We start from the raw sequence: 18,686 nt of genomic DNA on the forward strand, positions 1-18,686 counted from the left end.
CTGGCCCTAACGGTCTATTTTTAATACATGGCCCATGTGATGCAGCAAACTAGCTAAAGGGAGTAAACTACCACCAAGTTCAGATCGCTTATTAAACCATCACTAGTAGCTTCAAAAGCTTAGATTATAAGCACATGGTCCATGAGCACTGGGCAAGGGGCTATGTGTGTGGAAATGTGCCTTTCCTCATTTTTGTGCTTAGGGACTCAGGAAGCACTGGACCAAAATAAAGCGGAACTTCATCTTTGGTCCAGTTAGTAGAATATGGTGATAATGCTGAATTTTATCTGAGTCCTAGGCTCCCAGAAAGCAGTAACAAGTGAGGCATCTCCCTACTCCTGGGTTAGCTCCAAAGACCAGCTGTTCTCACAGAGATAAGACCCTTGTCCATCCTTCCGTAAAGCTGGTGGCTAACTCCCTGGTTCACTTGCCTCCATAACCTGGGCTCCCTCCCTTTGCTTCGAGACACTCCTCACTAAGAAACATTCTCCCTATTGCAACAGCCTGACTACAATCATCTCCTTAACCGTCCAGTGCATTCTGTGGGTTTGAGTCCCATAATAAAGCCATTTGGTCTGAACCCAGAAGTCACACTGGAATTTGAGTGCTGGAGATAAAAATCCTAACATGATGGTTTTTCTGATTTTTAAAAGGGACCCTGCCCAATTTATCGCATACCTGGATTTGCTTAGAGAACAACGCACCAGCCTATCTGAAAATGTAATTATAATCAGGTTTTGGATAAGCAGAAAAGCTACCAGTGACAATGTAATTTAGAGGAGTTATACAAGTTAACATGTCTTTGCAAATAATTAAATGTTTAAACAGATTTTTTCTGGAACAGTTTGGTGTTTATTAGCCCCCAAACAATACCACCTCCAGTACATAAAGCCTTTTCTGAGAAATGAGATGCCTTCAAGTTTGCAGCTGCTGGAATTCAGATGAAGGGGGGAAAAAAAAATCTTTCTAAAAGCACTATTTTGATTATAACTGACACTCCTCCCGAAAGACCCATACTTGCTTCTCTGGGGTTTGCAGCCCCGCTATTTACTTGCTTTCTAAGCAAAATGTCAAATTTCAATTGCAAACTGCACTCTGTGTTTCTTCTCAGGTGCCTGAGTAGAAAACCAAACCTGAGGAAATGCTGAATGAGGATGCCCTGCTCTGGAATGTACCAGGAAATGCACAAAGTACCAGGCATGATTATGGGAACCTGAGGAGAAAACCCATGTTTTTAAACAATTACTAAAGCAGTATAGTAACGGCGTAAAGACAATTTCTGCGCCAGCTTGTTTCTCTGAAATTCTCTCTGCCACTGAACAGCTAGAACAGATAATAACTATTAGTAAATCAAACTCCCCTGCAATATCCAGCTGTGCCTCACACATTTACATACAGATAGAATGGGTATATGTTTTTAATATGTATGCGATACGTACTTGTACCACAGCCGAAGCGCATGGTACAAAGGAGGAGGAGGATGGCAATCGGATCAGCATGAGATAATAAAGTGGCCTAGATAAAGTATTAGCCAGCGATTGATCTCAAACCGGGAGGCGGCTTCTTCTGACCTGATTACTTACTATGCATAGATTCCATTAAATAGAGCTTAGACACGGAAAGCTTCTGGAAACACTCTAAATGCATAGAAGGATCTATAGCGCTCTGAACCTAAATTGTAACTGCAGAGGTGCCCATGGCCCACACCGTTCTGGCTTGAGTCAAGGCCCACATTCAAGATAGGCTGAGAGGTTAAAGGGCCGCCTGACAGCTGGTGGGAAGCCCGGCCGGCCGAGTCCCACAGGGAGGGCCCATCCCTTTCCTTCCCTCCCCCATGCCAGCAAGCATTTCACCCTCCAAATGAAGGCCCCCCCTCTGGAGCAGCTCGCCTGGTCCTGGCCACAGAGCTCCTGTGATCACAGTGGGAAGGAAGTGAGGAGCTGAACAATCACTTAGGGTCACGGTCCCCCTTTGAAAAACTGATGACAGCCATGAATTTCTCTTTAAAAAAATACGCATATCCCCACAAGCATATATGATCTTGGAGTAATTTCAGGGGCTCTAACAGACTTCCGGAAGTCACTGACCCTAGGTCAAGCACTGCTTGTCTAGTCCACCCCTTTCATTCTCAGATGAGGACACAGAGAGTGGGGAGGGACTGGGGAGCTGCTGACCAGGGAAGGGAGGCTTCTCTGCTAAATCAGCCTGACCTTTACTATAAAGGGACCTGGAAGGAAGATTAATTCCTCAGAACGAATTCTCTGTGGTTTATACAAATGGTCTATACAGAAAGGTTGCTCACCATGTGCCTTTTACTTAAAAATATGTAAACATACAATCTGAATAGCCAAGCCAGCCATGCACCTCTTCATCTCCATGCCTCCATCTCAGGTCGTCTCTCTCCCTGAACGCAGGGGTAGGATCCTTAATACTTTGCTTCCCTCAATCTGATGGTTGAAACTGGGAAACCTTCCCCACCGCCTGCACGTCACCATCCTCTCCTCTCTTGCTGCAATCCCATCAACGCTTTCCACCTGGCAGAGGCTGCCCTTTCCCCACAGAAGCTGGAACATTTTGTTGGAAGCCTCCGAACACTGTCTGCCACTTCCTCAGAGTTTCTGCAGTGTGGAAACTTAGTTTGCTGAGTTTGTTGGCCTTCAGTCACAGAGCTGGGGCAGCACAGTCTTTTCTGTGCTTTATATCAGGGTGACTTAAAATTGGATTAATTATGGAATCATCATCAGAGGAGCAGAAAGAGTGTGTGTGTGTGTGGGGTTCCTATCTGTCTGAATGTTCCTCACTGCCTGCATGGCTGATTTTCCTTTGCTTAAAGTTTGCAATAATTAGCGTTAAACAATAACTTGAAGAGTTACTCAGGACATAACTCTGAAGGCACTGAGGAGAGGGAAGACCTTCCCCAAAGATGAAGGACTTCCCTATAAGTGAGCAGGAGTCCACTCAGGAGAATTTACTCAAGAAAAAGGTACTGATGGCTGGGTGGCCGCTTCTATGTCAAGTCAAAGTTTTCAGACCTGGATACTAGGGTTCCTTCTACTAGAAGTGGAATTTCTTAACAGATTGCCCAGCATGTGGGAAATACATTGCCTATCTGAACCCAACCTTTGTGGGTCTGTGACTCCAAGAGGCCAGTGTCAGTGGGATTTCTGTTCCAGCAGCACTGGAGGTTTCACATTGCTCTGAAAAGGTCTGGGGACTCGACACACTCATGCTTTGCCCATCGTTTCCTCTGCCTGGAATGACTCCTTGCAAACTCTCTATTAAAATTCAATTCAACCCCCTTTTCAAATGCTACCTTCTCCATATAGCTTTTCGCCATTTCTGTGGATCCCCACAGACTTCTGCAATTTTTTTCAGTAGTTAGTTTATTCTAGTTACTTGCACAGGTGCCTTACCCTCTGCAACACTGTATGTGTGAGGCGTACCCTTGTATCTTCTGCTGAGTCTAGCACAGGACTCTGCGCATAATCTGTGTGAATCTACCGAATTCAGTTGTCTGCCTGCTTCTGAGATCTCTCAAGCTGATGTGGATGCCAATGATGAGAATTCTGAGTTAACTCTTTATGTAGTTTAAGGGCTATGTGCCAGAAAACAGTACCAGTTCCTGCAGATCCTGGCTGGCCTCCCCGAAATGTGAACATCAAGGGAATTTCTTAGCCCAATTTTAAGACATTTCCACTTAGAACAGAAAAACTGTAGCCATCTTAGGAATAACCATGCAAAGCAGAGAGAATTAAATAGCTAAACGGCTAAATGAGTCCTAACACTCTAGAGCCTAAACCTGAGTTTTACATTTCATCTTTTAAGAATGACATGGTCAAAAACTGCAAAGATGATGATTTTTAAGACTCAAGTATTCTCGTATGTAAGGCGACTGCCCCAAATAAAACGACAAAAACCACCTGAGCACTCGCCACATGCACAGCCCAGGCCCAGAGGTGTGGGTGATTCGGCACCCCTCTCCCTACATTCTCGTTTACTAAGGCTGAGACTTTGTCAGGGACACACTCAAGTTCATGTAAGGGTTTCTTGACGAGCCTGTAACTTTCGCTATTTCTGTCCAACTTCACCTCTGATGTTCTCCCTTTGATCTAGAAAATGCAGGCCCACAGGGAAATCTCAGCAATCCTGCAGCCTTCACAGCCGATGTGGCCCAAGCTGTGCAGACCAGGTTGGTATCCTGCTGGCTGGAGTCATCGGGCTTGGGAGATAAACTGCTCTTTCTGTGAAAGGCAGGCCCCCACCCACAGTGACAAATGGGCTCTACAGTTCATGCATTCCAGAGAATGCTCTCAGCTTCCAGATGGGAGCACCGTCAAATAGGTTGTAGACGGAGAGAGAAAAGGAAAAATTAAAGCCATTAATATGCTGGAAGGAAGAGAGAGACTGGCTCCTTTAAGGGGGTCCCTAGGATGTGACTCAGGTTCCTCAAGCCAGGAACAGCCCTCTTTCTTTCTTATCCCCTAGGGGGTCCAATATTTGGGCTCAACCCCCTTGACCGCAGAAGCGTCACACACACTTCTTTGTTCCTGTCCCCTCACTGAGGCTGTACTAAGGCAGGGTGTGCCTCACTACTGCTACACCTAGGGGAATAAGCTCACTCAAATCGAACTGTGAGCAGTACCAGAAATAATGTTAAATTAAGTATAGGATGGTGCTTCCTGTGACTAAATTTTTCATTGTATCTTATTGATTTATTGATATTTATTAATTAAAAATGTGGGACAGCACACAGCAGGGTGTATAGTTGTAAAGAGATATATCGGAATATGTCTCCCTTGTCTCTCTGCACACACACAGCCAGCCACGTATGCTTGCTTCCAAGGCAATGACAGGACGCGCCCTTCAGCCTTGTCTTTACGACTTGCCACCCTGGAGTGGTGTTCCCCACCAACACAGACATCCGGATGCATTTATGAGTGTATGTACGATCTGTAGATGTTTTATTTATAAGTGGCCAACTCACTGCAGCATTGAAACATGCGTTTACAAATATATATCTGTTTTATGAAACCCTATTCCTTTGTTTTAATAGCTGAGCTATCCAGCCATAGCATGATAATGTACAAGGTAAATGGGTCTCCATCTCTAGAACCTGTTCCAAGTTTCCTCAAATGTGACTAACTGCATGAATTTCCCAACCATGAGACCTCCCCATCAAAAAAAAAAAAAAGAAAGAAAAAAAAAGATGAGTTTATTCTAGACATGCAACCTGCACAGTTATAAATTGCAAGGGTTTTAGGGGTGAACTTTAACTTGAAACTACCCTGAAAACTGAGGTTTTGCTCCAGGGGTAACATGAAGAAGAAAACTACCTTCCTGGAAAGCACATATGATGTAAAAGGGAAACATACTGTTATATTATATTTGGGGATGAAAACTGTATTACACAGAAGTTTGGGTGTTTAGAGTATTTACAAGGATGAAATACAAAGGCTAAAACCCTTTGAATTGATATCATAAAATGCTTATTATTTAAAGTGGTGAAAGAAAACTGATCAAAATTCACCCTGACTGCAATAATCTAGAGACAAGGAATGGTATGCAAAACATGAGAAAGAGTAGACTATAATTATTATTTACCAATGCTCGATGCTAACGTTATTCTAACAGCTTGTGCATTGTCAAACCAACAATCTGCACTAAATAAATGACCATTTGGGAATTTGTTAGGGAATGACTCTGTTCCTCTCCCTGCTTGACTAAAAACTGTCATTTGTAATCAAAGAAAGCGGCCTTGGAGCTGAGAACACAGCACTTGCAGCCTTACAGTTGCCTCTTTCTGAGGAAAGACTAAAGATTCACATTAACTTGATCTTTTACAGCCAATCTAATTTCATTCTACATGAATCCAAGAGGACGCCACGCCACATTCAGAATTTCCTCTAGGATTGCACTAAAAACTTAATATGCTGACTATCTTTTCTGTTACCAAGCCTCTGAATTCTGAGAAGCTGTAATAGCAAATAAGGACAAGGAGTAACCTAGATTAACTTGTGACCCTTGAGTGTGAGGCAAAGGCACAGGATTCTGCATGAAGCTTCAAAATGGTGATGGGTTTTTAAAAAGTGAAAACTACTATCTGAGGATGTGAGCTTCAAGAGCACCCACCCAAATGAAATAAATTATACTGGCTTTCTGGAGCCTGTGGATACTTTAAATCTGTATCTAAAAAACATCTACTTACCATCAGTTCCTCAGGTGCCGGCCTTTCTTTCGGCTGCTTTCGCATGCTGTAAGAGAAAAACTCACATTATCTATATCACTTGTAAATCTGTGCAATAATTCCCACCACTGGCTATCTGCTCTGGAATTTGAAGGTTTTCAAAATTTACCACGTTCAATTCTTGGCCAAAGCGTTAGCATGTATTCTTGTTTGTTTATTTTGGCCTTCAGATAATCAGGTTTGGGGGGAAGCTCATTAATCAAAAATACAAAGGTTTTTCTTTTTTTTTTTGGAGTTACTCTTATAATACAGATAAATAATCAATTTAAATTTATCCTAATTCTACTTTTGAAACGAATTATGAAAAAGAGCAGCAATGTTCTCTTCCTGACTTGGTTATCAATCATTTCAAATAAATTTGGGGAATAATATACTTCTTTTTTGGTAACTGGGATAAGACAATAATAAAAGAAATGTGACAATCAGGTCAAATGAGAAAACATCTCATTCCTTCATTACTACTCTGAACAACAAGTCATATATAAAAGAGGTCAGGCATCTAGATAATGCTACAAAATTATAAATGGGTTATTACATTATCTTGTCTTTCATTTATTTTGGGTTCTCTGCAAGTTGATAATTCATTAAACAGCTGTGGGGAAGTTAAGTTTGCTTAAAGAATCACATTCCTCTTGCAAAATACTTCATCTGACATACAACAGGCATAATTAGTAGCTGCAACATGCACTTAGCCAGGTGATGAAGCATCTACTCGGGGGACTGAGGTAGCCATGGGTAAGCTGCCTACTGATGGCCAATTCATACTAAACTCAGAGTATCTGTGGGATGAAGTCATGAAAAGAGATTGCTGCTTCTGTCACCTGGAAAATCAGACATTTTTTCCTCATATGAGTGAACCTCAAACAAGCAAGAAAAAACAAACAAACATACAATCTCTGCATTTGCTGACAGCATTTTTTTTTTAAAGTAGAGATCTAATGATCATTTGGTAAATAAGTACCATAGTTACGAACTGTTAATGACACCGAGGACATTTGCCTTCCCTATAAATAAGCATATGCACCTCTCAAATACTGCATCCATTAGCAAGTAATTCAAGCTGTCTCACCAGTGGATTTGGTAACACTCCTAATCTGACATTCCAAAGTAGCTGTATCTCTTGGGAAAACAAGGCTATTACCCACTATCATTTCTGTTTCGGCTTGACATCTGTGGAAATTTCAACACAGGTTATCCCTCCCTCTGTCTCCATAAAACTTTAATATAACAGCTGATCAATTTTTTTGGACAGAAGGCAGGCAAGGCCCTATCTGCTCAGAATGGGCCCCACCGCCAGGTTGGTCCCAGACCACACAGCGAGAAAAGCAGGGTGGTCAGGGCAGAAACCTAACATCTCTGAGCAGGTGATGCCCAAACCCAGCGCTCCAGGAAGCTCAGGAATTGCACGGTTTGTTTTCCAATGTGTACACTTCAAAATGGGACATTTCCATCATGTGCTTCTATTACTAGGAATTCCACATAAAGAAAATAAAGACTAATACATATTTCTAGATAATGGTTCTAGTATTAATGAGCTTAGGATTCCAGTGTTTGACCAATATGTATGCTTTTTAACAACATGGCTTGTTTTGAAAATAAAATGTTTGCAGAATGAAATTAGTTTTTACAAGCTACGGAATATTATACAAGTATTTTAAATAAACAGATATAGCACTGATAAAAATTTTAGAAGTTGGGGTTAAAAATCTCTTCCCCACATATTTTTTTCTATGGAATATAAACTACATGAGACATTTTTATTAACAGGTAACATATTACACTTAGTCAAACAGGTGATAAAGCTTGACATTTATATTAAGGAATATTTCTTGGTTTCACTTGAGCATCATCGCCAGATGACTCACGGTGGGAGGGGGAGGGGAGAGTGTTCAACCATGCGGGTTAGCAAGGACTCCTGAGTGCACCTCTTGCGGCACCACAGGAATGAAGGGCTCGTCTTCCACTAGTGGATGTGATTCTGAAGGCGTGATGAAATGAGGACTTTAGGAAGGAGGGAAAGAGAAGTAAAGGCAGTGAGGAAGGAGTTCCAGAACGTGCAGAGCAGCTTCCGATCAGTCGATCAGTCGTGTCTCCTGCTTTGGGGCAGTCATCTCTATGCTCCCAGTTACCTTCTCCCTCTCCCTCCCTCTCCATGTCAGGGTGACGGAGCAGGCAGAAGGGTGGCAGCTGGGGAACTGGGCCTTCCAGGGCCACAGGGGTGCGTCCCAGTAGGGGAGAGGGGTGATGTGAAAGGGGTAATAGAAGAAAACTTCATTCCATGGGGATGAAAAAGGCAGACGGCTGGAAAAGAACCCTTACACCTGTTTCCTCAGATGTAAAATGACAAGGGGTTGCCTAGAGACTCAGAGATTCTGTGCCCCCTTTGATCTAAATCCTGTGGTTTTCAGTACTTACAAAGGTTAAAGTGGGCCTAATGGAACCACGTTTTCATAGCCTCTCTAACATCAAAATTCACTGAAATGGGACACCAGTATTTTGTCTAAAATACAACCAAAGATAAAAGTTATTTACCGAAAATCCGATGAATTAATAAACTATTCTGCCTCCACTAAGTGACAGGCATTTTTATGGGTAACTTGAGGTCTCGTTAATAAAAATGAGCTTCACATGTCTGTGCCACAGGGGCTATAAAACTGTGTTCTTCTTAAACAAAACAAAACAGCTGAATAGCAACAGTATCTGTGCTCAAAGAAGTAGCCTATTCTCAGAAGTTTATTAAAACAGGCAAAACCCTCTAAAGTACGTTTACGACCCTGTGTGTAAATAACGTTCACATAATTTAAACAATTCCTTCAGCTTTGCTGCCCCATCTGCCCAAGGCCCCTGAAGTCCCTCCCGTTTCCAAAAGGAAGCAGGGAGAGCCATAAGGTCTCACGGAGCTGCCGAGCTAATGGCATGTATCATTTACATTGAGGGCATGGCATGTTTGCAAACAGGCTCACCACTGAGTGATGAAATGTACAAATGGCTCGGAGAACTCTCCAACCGGAAGGACGGGCGAATCCTGGGATGGAGGAAAAACAAGTCATCAAAAGTCACAGCAATTCCTTGTCTTTCTTTATACCCTCCACCCCTCATCCCAAAGAAACAAATAAAGATGACTATATAACAAGGATTCACCAGCATGTGGAAAGGAAAATAAGGCATCATCCAATTAAAAAAAAAACTGTCTATACTCTCTTTCACGTTTATGTAAAAATGCCAAATTTAAAGCCACACACATTTTATAATGGTGAGAAACAGGAAAGCAAAGAGGGAAGGGAGGTGAAAAAAGGACAATGATAGCCACGGGGTAGGAAAGAAGGTACGAAAGTGTAAATGAGAAATTAATGATTATTTAAGTAACACACAAATGGTCGTGTAATTAACAAAGAGCTGAGAAATTATTCTTCTGTTGACCTTTGTTTCTCTTCCTGGATTTGCTATTTATTTACACTTTCCTTTTTATTTACATTTATTAGTATATTCAGTTGCTCTTAACTGCTTGCCTTTAACTGAGTCATGTGGGTCAGAGTTGGGTTTTTTTTTTTTTTCATTTTAATAGAAAAGCTTTGAAAGGGGAAGAGCTGTTTACTAAAAAATAATTTTGGCCTATTTGCTAGTCTAGGCAAACTCATCACAGGAGCAAGCCAGTGAATTAAGGACCCCATGAAAAACGCCCACCTTGATCACTGGCAGAACTGGGGCGGGGATGGGAGTCACTTAAGAGGGCAGGAAACGACACAGCCACAAACCACAATCACCATGTAACACAGGGAGCAAACCCCATGACCATTTGCAAAGGAAGGCTTTAAGAATTTAGGAGTCTTTCCAAGAATGACAGAGAGCGCCACTGTGTTTATAGTGTAACAGCTCAGGGTGTAATGAAATTACACTGCAGAGTACTTTACCAGTCATCTCATTAGACCTACAGTTGGAACAAGAGAGCCACATAAAGTAGGCAGCTGCAAATGACTCTATTCTCATCTATTCTCATTTGCTATTAAAAATACCTTTCGGCGGCTTTTTTCCTCCCTGACATCCCCACACAAAGTGCCCTGCAAAGTATGATACATGCACCTATTTAAATTAACAGAGGAATGACTTATTTTAATCTCACTGTGCTTTGGAGTGCTTTGGCCATTTGGATGAGCAATATATCATTACATACAACCTTCTAGCGCTGCAGGCAAGAAACTCAGAGCATGCAGCATTTGGTGGGAGCCAAACAATTTCTCTAGCACACAACTGTGTCAAATGCATGCATGTATTCATTATTGAGAACGAGAGGAAATAGCTTTGATGTAGTGGAAAAAAGAAGATGATAAAAGCACCTCTGCAATATGCGTGTCATTATCAATGGTGGCAGATAGATACAACTGCACAGCCTCCTCTGTGATTAGTAAATATACATATAATTGCTGTGGCCAATTATCAGAAAAATGAGATCGGTAATTACAAGACAGAAAATTAACTAGAACTCTTATTAAGGCTTTGTTTCCAATTCAAACAATTGGAAACTGGTGGAAAATACAATTAAATCAAAAGGAACTGAGGGGGTCAAAGTACCCCCCCCCAAAAAATCCCAAAGAGGTTTTTTTAAAAAAAGGAATGTGAACCAAATGTTTCTTAGTTTTTGCATATCTGTCCTCTTTGAATTGACTGTTCATCCAGAGGAGAGGTAGGCTAGTAATCATAAAGTTAAAATTCTCATCCGTAGAGAAAGGCTTCCAAGAGGAAAAGAAAACAAAGGAAAATGGGAGCGAAATAAAATCTTGCCTAGTTCAAGGGATTACATGCAGGCATTACGTAGAGAGGACGTGAAAAATGGGGGGCTGATGGAGTGGTCTGCTCTAAAGAAACAAGGCATACAGCAACATGACAAGCCCTCGCTACAGGAACTATCAAACGGTCACGGAAGTCCTATCAGTTTGAAGAGCAGAAATAAAACATGATATCAATTTCAGCCCGGTCTGTTTTAGGAAAGCCATATATATCACCAATCTGCGAGATTCTACAAGGCCCAGTTCAAGAAGTGACTTTTTACTGCCTCAAATACTGTTAGCAAAAAGATACTTCAAAGTCTGAGGTATGAAGATTATGGACTCTGACCAGGTGGTTAATTTTTCCTAAGTCATTCCTTCCTGAAATTTTTTGGGATGTGGTAGTACTGGAAGTATTTGAGTAGCAGTTGCTTTAAGATGAATGTTTAGGAAAATAAAAGCTTAGTGTCTTAACGTAGCTGAATATTTACCGAGATGGTTAAAATTCTAGACTGGTTTTCTACAAAGATCCTGGTGTAAAACGTGATGCTGATGTGGGCCTCATTTCAAAGTATGATACCAAGAGTAAATTGATGAACTATAGGCAACTTGATGAAGATGTCATTTTAACATGGATGAGAAACAAAACGAGGGAACTGTGACATCTTTGCATGGGTAGTTAATTTTATTTAAGACCTGATATTGTAGCCTGTTACGTTCCTCATAATATAAAACTAAGGAACACTGGGTGGTACCCATGAATAATTTATTTCACTTGTGAAAATGCCAGCACAAGTCGACTTTGCAGAACCACCGAGTGGATTTTCATCGCAGTGGTGCCTGGAAAGAATCAGTCATCAAAGATGCAGGGGAAATTCTAATCTCACATGCATAACGCGAGATACTGCTTTTCATTTTAAAATCCATGTCTCCTGTGTATCTCAGAGGAGAATTTTCTGAGATACAGAGGACTGACTAGTGCCTGGGTGGGTGGGTGTCAAGAATGCTACATGTAAACTGGAGGCAGGGAGTCCTCGGAGAGCCTCCTCCAAATCCACAAAAGCATGCAGGCTGTTAACACCCCAAAGGAACAGACAGACCCGGCAGCAGTCACCACGCTGAAGGATTTTTCAGGTATACTTTCTTGTTTAAAAATAAGCTTAAAAGCAAGTAAAATTAGAAGTTAGTTTAGATCAAGATGTAAAAAAAATCTCCAAGAACCTATCTACTTTGTTATCTAATTCCAATCTGTGCAAAGGGGATGGGGAGGCTCACAGGAAAGCTGCTCCGGTGTCTCCGTGGCCCCCAGGGAGGGCAAGCAGTCATCCACCTTAGAGCAAGAGAGAACCATGCCCAAGGGTTCAGAGCATCTCTAAAGTCCTGCTACTTTTGCTGCTACTTATCAGAAATGTTCTCTGTGAAACACGAGTTCCGGCAAAATGAAGAAAAAAATACATTCTAAAAATGTAAACACAAATTAGAGAAGCAGTTACACCAACAGCTCAGCACTGGCTGAAACAGACTCTAAATTGTTAACAGAAGTCACTGTTTTTAGGAGCTTAGGTGCCACACCTCACCATGAGGGCTTCTGCGGGACACTTCTCTGTTGAACTTCTAAACACGGAGGTATGGAACAAAAATAGTGGATACAACCTTAACCACAAGTCATGACCTGAGATTCTGGTCCCAAACCAACTTTTAGTGTCCTGCTTAAAGGGACACAAGCTGGATCTTGTTACAGAATAGGCAACTGTTGTATTAAAAACTGCTGTGGCCATTTCAGTAAGCAATTCTGGTCCTCACGGAGTACAGCCTTCCAGTCTCAGAGGTTTTGTGAACAGCCTGGCCAGCCCCTCGTGCTAAACAACTGCAGCACAAGCAGGCAGCAAGCTAGGGAACAGTGAAGGACAACAGGAAGAAAGTTTGAGTGATGCCTTTGCCTTGTGAATAATGAACGGTTCAGGAAGGTCAACCCATTACAACAGAAGCTGTTTAATTATTAATTATGCACAATCTATGAGCAAAAGGACAAGTTCAGAATGTTTAATGTATGCTAACTTCAGCTGGACTCTCTCTGGGTATTTTGTTATTAGCACTTGTCAGCAAGGTACTCAAGCATAAAGAAAGGTAAGCAGCAGAAAATCTGAGAGTGTGTATGTGTGCGGACCTGCAATGAGGAGGGGCAGGGGAGGAGGTCCAACTCCAATCACAGCTGCTGCTAGTTCAGCTGCAGAGTAAGTATGCCAAAAAACTACACTTTGTTACACGGAGAACAGGCAGGTAAGTTGGATACTCCAAACAGACAATACAAATGAGAAAAACACTTTTGAAATGACTTACTTAAAAAGGAAATCATTATTACAAAGGCATAGTTTTTTTTAAACCATGATGTTTCTTGGCTTCAAAGGATCTGTGTCATTTATATTCACACACATGCTAGTGCACACACAGACACACACTAGTGCATGGAGAACTGGCAGAATCTGAATAACCTCAGTGGATTATATCAGTGTCCATTTCCTGGTTGTGATATTGTACTGTACTCCCAAACGTTACCACTGGGGGAAACTGGGTTAAGGATACACAGGATGTCTTTACATTATTTCTTATAACTGCATGTGACTCTAAAATGATGTACAAATAGAAACTTTAAAAGTTAAAAGGTAAGGAGTTGTTTTTTTTTTTTTTAACTCGTTGAGGTCCAGGTTTTTAGTAGAGTTCTGTTTTGAATAATGGAGAAGCCCGGTATAACTATTCAATTGGAAAAAAGGTTGAGGAACCTTTGCTTTAAAAACATACCTGAGGATTTAAGTTTTGCCTTTAATTCATAATAAAAGATGACAATGGAATCTGACAATGATGTGGTGGTGAATTCAGACACTGATAGGCAGAGACACAAAATACTGTATAAAAATGATAAAACCATTCATTACTTATTTATTGGTTCACTCATTCAACAATTTTCTTGACCCTCTATCATATCAAAGGTGCTTGGGTGGGCACTGCAAGATGACTGATACTTAATCCACATCCTGGAAGAATTAGTGTTGTTCAGAGAGATAAGATGTACACTGCTAAGAATGATGGGGAAGAAACTAGGAGAGTCTGGAGGGCTGGAATATACCATCTTTGGTCTACTTTCTTCCATCCTCACTGGCAGAGAAGCACCTAGGGGTGAAGGGACCTTGAACATCTTCAGTTTAGTTCAGTTCAGTCGCTCAGTCGTGTCTCTTTGTGACCGCATGAATCGCAGCACACCAGGCCTCCCTGTGCATCACCAACTCCCGGAGTTCACTCAGACCCGTGTCCATCGAGCCGGTGATGCCATCCAGCCATCTCATCCTCTGTCGTCCCCTTCTCCTCCTGCCCCCAATCCTTCCCAGCATCAGAGTCTTTTCCAGTGAGTCAACTCTTTGCATGAAGTGGCCAAAGTACTGGAGTTTCAGCTTTAGCATCATTCCTTCCAAAGAACACCCAGGACTGATCTCCTTTAGAATGGACTGCTTGCATCTCCTTGCAGTCCAAGGGACTCTCAAGAGTCTTCTCCAACACCACAGTTCAAAAGCATCAATTCTCTGGCGCTCAGTTTTCTTCACAGTCCAACTCTCGCATCCATACATGACCACAGGAAAAACCATAGCCTTGACTAGATGGACCTTAGTCGGCAAAGTAATGTCTCTGCTTTTGAATATGCTATCTCGGTTGGTCATAACTTTTCTTCCAAGGAGTGTCTTTTAATTTCATGGCTGCAGTCACCATCTGCAGTGAACATCTTAATCTGTGTTATGTTCCCTTCTTGTGTGCAAAAGAGACATTCCTCCAAACCAAGATTTTACACTTATTGGGAGTAAAACGGAAAGAAGATAGGACAAATTCTCAAGAATCTCAAAGTGTTGGCCACACTGGTGAATTCTGAGGTCAGCTGTGCTGTGATTACATTAAACCAGACAAGTTAAGAGAAATATGGTCATCCTTTCTAACAGCCTATTTATAGACTTCTTGGTGTCAAGCCATCAAGCCAATAGGTAATTAACATCAGACAGTCACCTATGGTCTGACCAGAACTGACAGTTATGCTCTAACATTTTAAAACTAATTCAAGCCTCATGTTCCTTTGGTCTGGCTCAACAATTTCTGGTCCTGCATACTGGCATTCATACGAATTGGCAGAGCTCTCCTAGCTTGCTCCATGTCTGTCCACAGTGCTGAGGTGGAAGGGTGTCTGTGACTCCAATGGCTTCACATCAGACTGTGTACATTTTGCTTTATCAGCTGGTTGGTTGGTCAACCAGTTGGTTTTTGATCCTCCCCTGTTCACTGCCTTAAAGTGGTATCTTTGTGAGACAACTGGCAGAATTCACAGGGCAAATCTGCTCTGGACTGGGGAAGAAACCTTGTTTGCTTGGGCGGGGGTGGGGTGTGGGGAAGACGTACACACAAAAATGAAAGAACAGAATCCTCGCCTTTAAAGATCTCTACAGGAGACTTCCCTGGTAGTCCAGTGGCCAAGATCCTGCATTCCCAATGCAAGGGGTTCAGGTTCCATCCCTGGTCAGGGAACTAGATCCCACATGCTACAACTGAGGCTCAGCACAGCCAAATAAATAAACATATTTTAAAATATCTCCACAGAGGTCATCTCCAAACCAAAAATCTACCCATCCAAAGTGCAATCCAATGGTAGATTCTGGGAAATTAACTCAGTTTTAATATTTTGAAGGTTCTCAATGTTCACATCTGTAAGTTTCTGCTATAACCGACTGTAGCCAGCGGGGAGAAAGGCAGTCACATCTCATCAGAGAGAGAGAGGCGGAAAATGGATAGACAAGTGCTCAGTCAGAGAGTAATTCAGCCTGGCTAATACATTAGTAAATCGGAATTCCACACCAGGGTTGTACAAATTCAATCAATGCTTGTTCAGAACACTTAGTTTACTTAAAAATGTGGCCATTTTGTCAGGGAACAATGAGTGTTTTGACCCTAAAGTCTATTTTTGATTTCACAATCAGATAGAACTGATCTCATCTGCAGGATGCAATGATGGACAGTGCTGGGCTGAGAAAGAGGCTTTGAGTTTAGGAAGGCTTGCAGATGGACGTCAACAGAAAAGGAAACCTCTGACCCTCTTCAGCTGGAGACCACGGAGCCCTTGTCTTACTCATCTCACTCCACATCAAGACTTGAGCAGAGAAAGTGAAAGATGATTCAATTTCCACGCCGGGTCACCCCATGCTCTGGGTTGCCAGAAGTGACAAATTACACATGTGGGCATTTGGGTGTGAAGTTCTATCCACTGGGTCCTGGCTGACAGTATCAGCTCATTTAACTTGTCTCAGGTGGACCTGGAACCAGGGGCAAAAGGCTAGAATTTTCACCACTGAAACATCCACCTTACCCGCAAACTGTTAAATCATAGGAGAACCAGCTACTAGCCAAGAGAACATCACGACCAGACGGCTTATAAAAAACACAAAATATAAATGAACATTTCTAAAGGAATCTCTGAAATTTGAGATTATGCAGTCCCCACCCTCCTCCCCATTTTCTCCTAAATGTTTTGGCAGTTCCTCAGTACTGGGATAAAACAGAAGATAAACTTTGTCATGTATGTCAAAACTATCCCTTTTTTTTTTGGTCATTTAAAAGACTTACATTTACTCAGATATTTTCTAAACATATGGCAAAGATCTTGGTGTTTCATAAAATTCCTTGAAAATAGGTAGGTGGAAAACTTGAAATGGATTAATCTCTTAAAACCATATTTGCAACTGCTTCTTTTCCAAAGTCAATGAACATCTTTTTTTCTCTTTTTATTTTAGGTCTCTTGTTGGTCATAAGCTCACAGTATTATTTAGAGGCGCCTATCTGAATGGCACACACACACACACACACACAGACACACTGACATTCACATGTCTTCCTTTTCAATGGCTTAGGCAGAGCAGAAAAAAAACATGCTTGTCTCATACCAAAGGGATTTCATTTACAAAAGTAAAACCTGTTATTGTTCCCTACCACTCTCCCTGTAGCCTCCCAATGCATTTCTACTGCTTTTTCATAAAACACTGGTGCAAATAATCAAGCATGACCATTGACATCCACGAGATTGAGTTTTAGGAACCATTAAATGAGCTCACCCTCGTGGGAAGCCTCCTGTTCAGGCTAGTCTAAAGGTAATTATTCAGCAATTCCTACCTGTGGTTTTACCTAGTCTCTATATAGTGTTTGAATTTCATACACTGGTAAGGTTAGTTTTTTTTCCTCAGGAAAAGTCCAGCTTACACATGTCTGATCCAAGACCTAAATTTTAATGTTAATATACACACTACCATTTCACCAGGTTCTATGTGTAGAAGTGCTGATTGAAAGCAGTCTTAAAGGTAGATCATAAACTATATTAAACAAAAATGCAACAGGAAAATCCAGGAGTGAAAAAGAGCCCTTAACAGTTCCTAAATGAGAGGAATTATTCCTTTTTTCATTGGTAAAGGGTTAACATTGCAACAGCTGAACTACATCCACATACTGTTCAAGGGCAAGAACCTGGCAGGTCCGTGTCCTGAAAAATCAACAAGCCATAACGCTATCCAGATAGACTCAGGGAACTTGCTGAAATCCAAAGTCCCCATCGCCACACTGTGTGTCCTCCTGGACGCTCACTCAGCTGTTAGTTAAACGAATTACTGCCGTTTGCCACCTGCATTGCCAGCCACAGACACAGGAAAGAACAGAACTTCCAGTGGCTTCACGGTGTACGAGTGTCAGCTGTATTTGCTTACACATTCTTATAAACCAATTCAAAGGTGAGGTCAGCGGCGAGTCGCAGGTTGAGAATTCTATGTCAAATAGTGCCATACCTGGTTCCATACAATAAACACAGAGACAAGGGGATTGAAAGCTGGCTAAAGGAGATACTGAATCCGTTTAAAATTAGCCAGTATGAGAGGAACAAAGAAAGAGAGGAACAGGGAGGGAGGAAGGGAGAGGAAGTGGAAAAAAATAGAACTACATACTGTGAAATGAACAAGTTCAGTTAGAACGTTCATCAGGATTTGGAAAATCATAACGCCATCTGCTACTCTGGACCTCAGAACATCAGGGATCTCACGGGCCCAGACGCTTCCATTTCCAGGAGGAAGGAAGGAGCTTAACACTCCCTGGAATGCTGCCTCCGTTCTGGAATGGAGGCAACACCCCAGCCGACCAGTTTGGATTCTCTTTTGAGAACATTTGTACAGCTCACAGACATGTTTCCCCTGGTTTAGGGAAAATTAACGGCAGGCAAAATGATTACAGCGACTCGGCAGTGAGGCGGAGCAGTGCCCCAGCCTGAGCTGCTGTGTAACTGACCCTGGCATCCAAAGTGGGCTCGGGGTGTATAGGTCCCATCATGGTGGATTAAACGAGCACTGTCCTACGGCTGGATAAGACTTCACAATAGAGCAACACATGTTAAATGACAGCAGCCAAAACTGGCCCCACCAGGCAACTGCCCATTCACAGAAGCTATTCACGAGCCTTCACCACCAAGAAATTAATTCATTAATAATACATCAGGCTTCGTGGACAATTCAAAGAAAACAACACAAAGCTACTTGTTCAATGACTATCTAAAGATGCAGAATTTTCCCTGTTTAAAAAAAAAACACACTAATCTAATTGACTTACCAAGATCAAGA

At 41.9% G+C, this 18,686-nt stretch overlaps 1 protein-coding gene across 2 annotated transcripts in view; it reads right to left on the reverse strand.

Annotated features, from left to right (window-relative positions):
* The window catches only part of MAP2K5 (mitogen-activated protein kinase kinase 5), a 262,257-nt gene that overhangs the window by 39,317 nt on the left and 204,254 nt on the right, over positions 1–18,686 (reverse strand). For both annotated transcript variants that reach the window (XM_005685146.3, XM_005685145.3), the window contains 2 exons: positions 9,208–9,269; positions 6,206–6,251 (listed from right to left, as the gene is read on the reverse strand). In XM_005685146.3, the coding sequence (XP_005685203.1) occupies positions 6,206–6,251; positions 9,208–9,269 (108 nt within the window). The remainder of the gene's footprint in view (positions 1–6,205; positions 6,252–9,207; positions 9,270–18,686) is intronic.

The sequence above is a fragment of the Capra hircus genome, chromosome 10, assembly GCF_001704415.2.
Source record: "Capra hircus breed San Clemente chromosome 10, ASM170441v1, whole genome shotgun sequence".
NCBI classification, from domain to species: Eukaryota; Metazoa; Chordata; class Mammalia; order Artiodactyla; family Bovidae; genus Capra; species Capra hircus.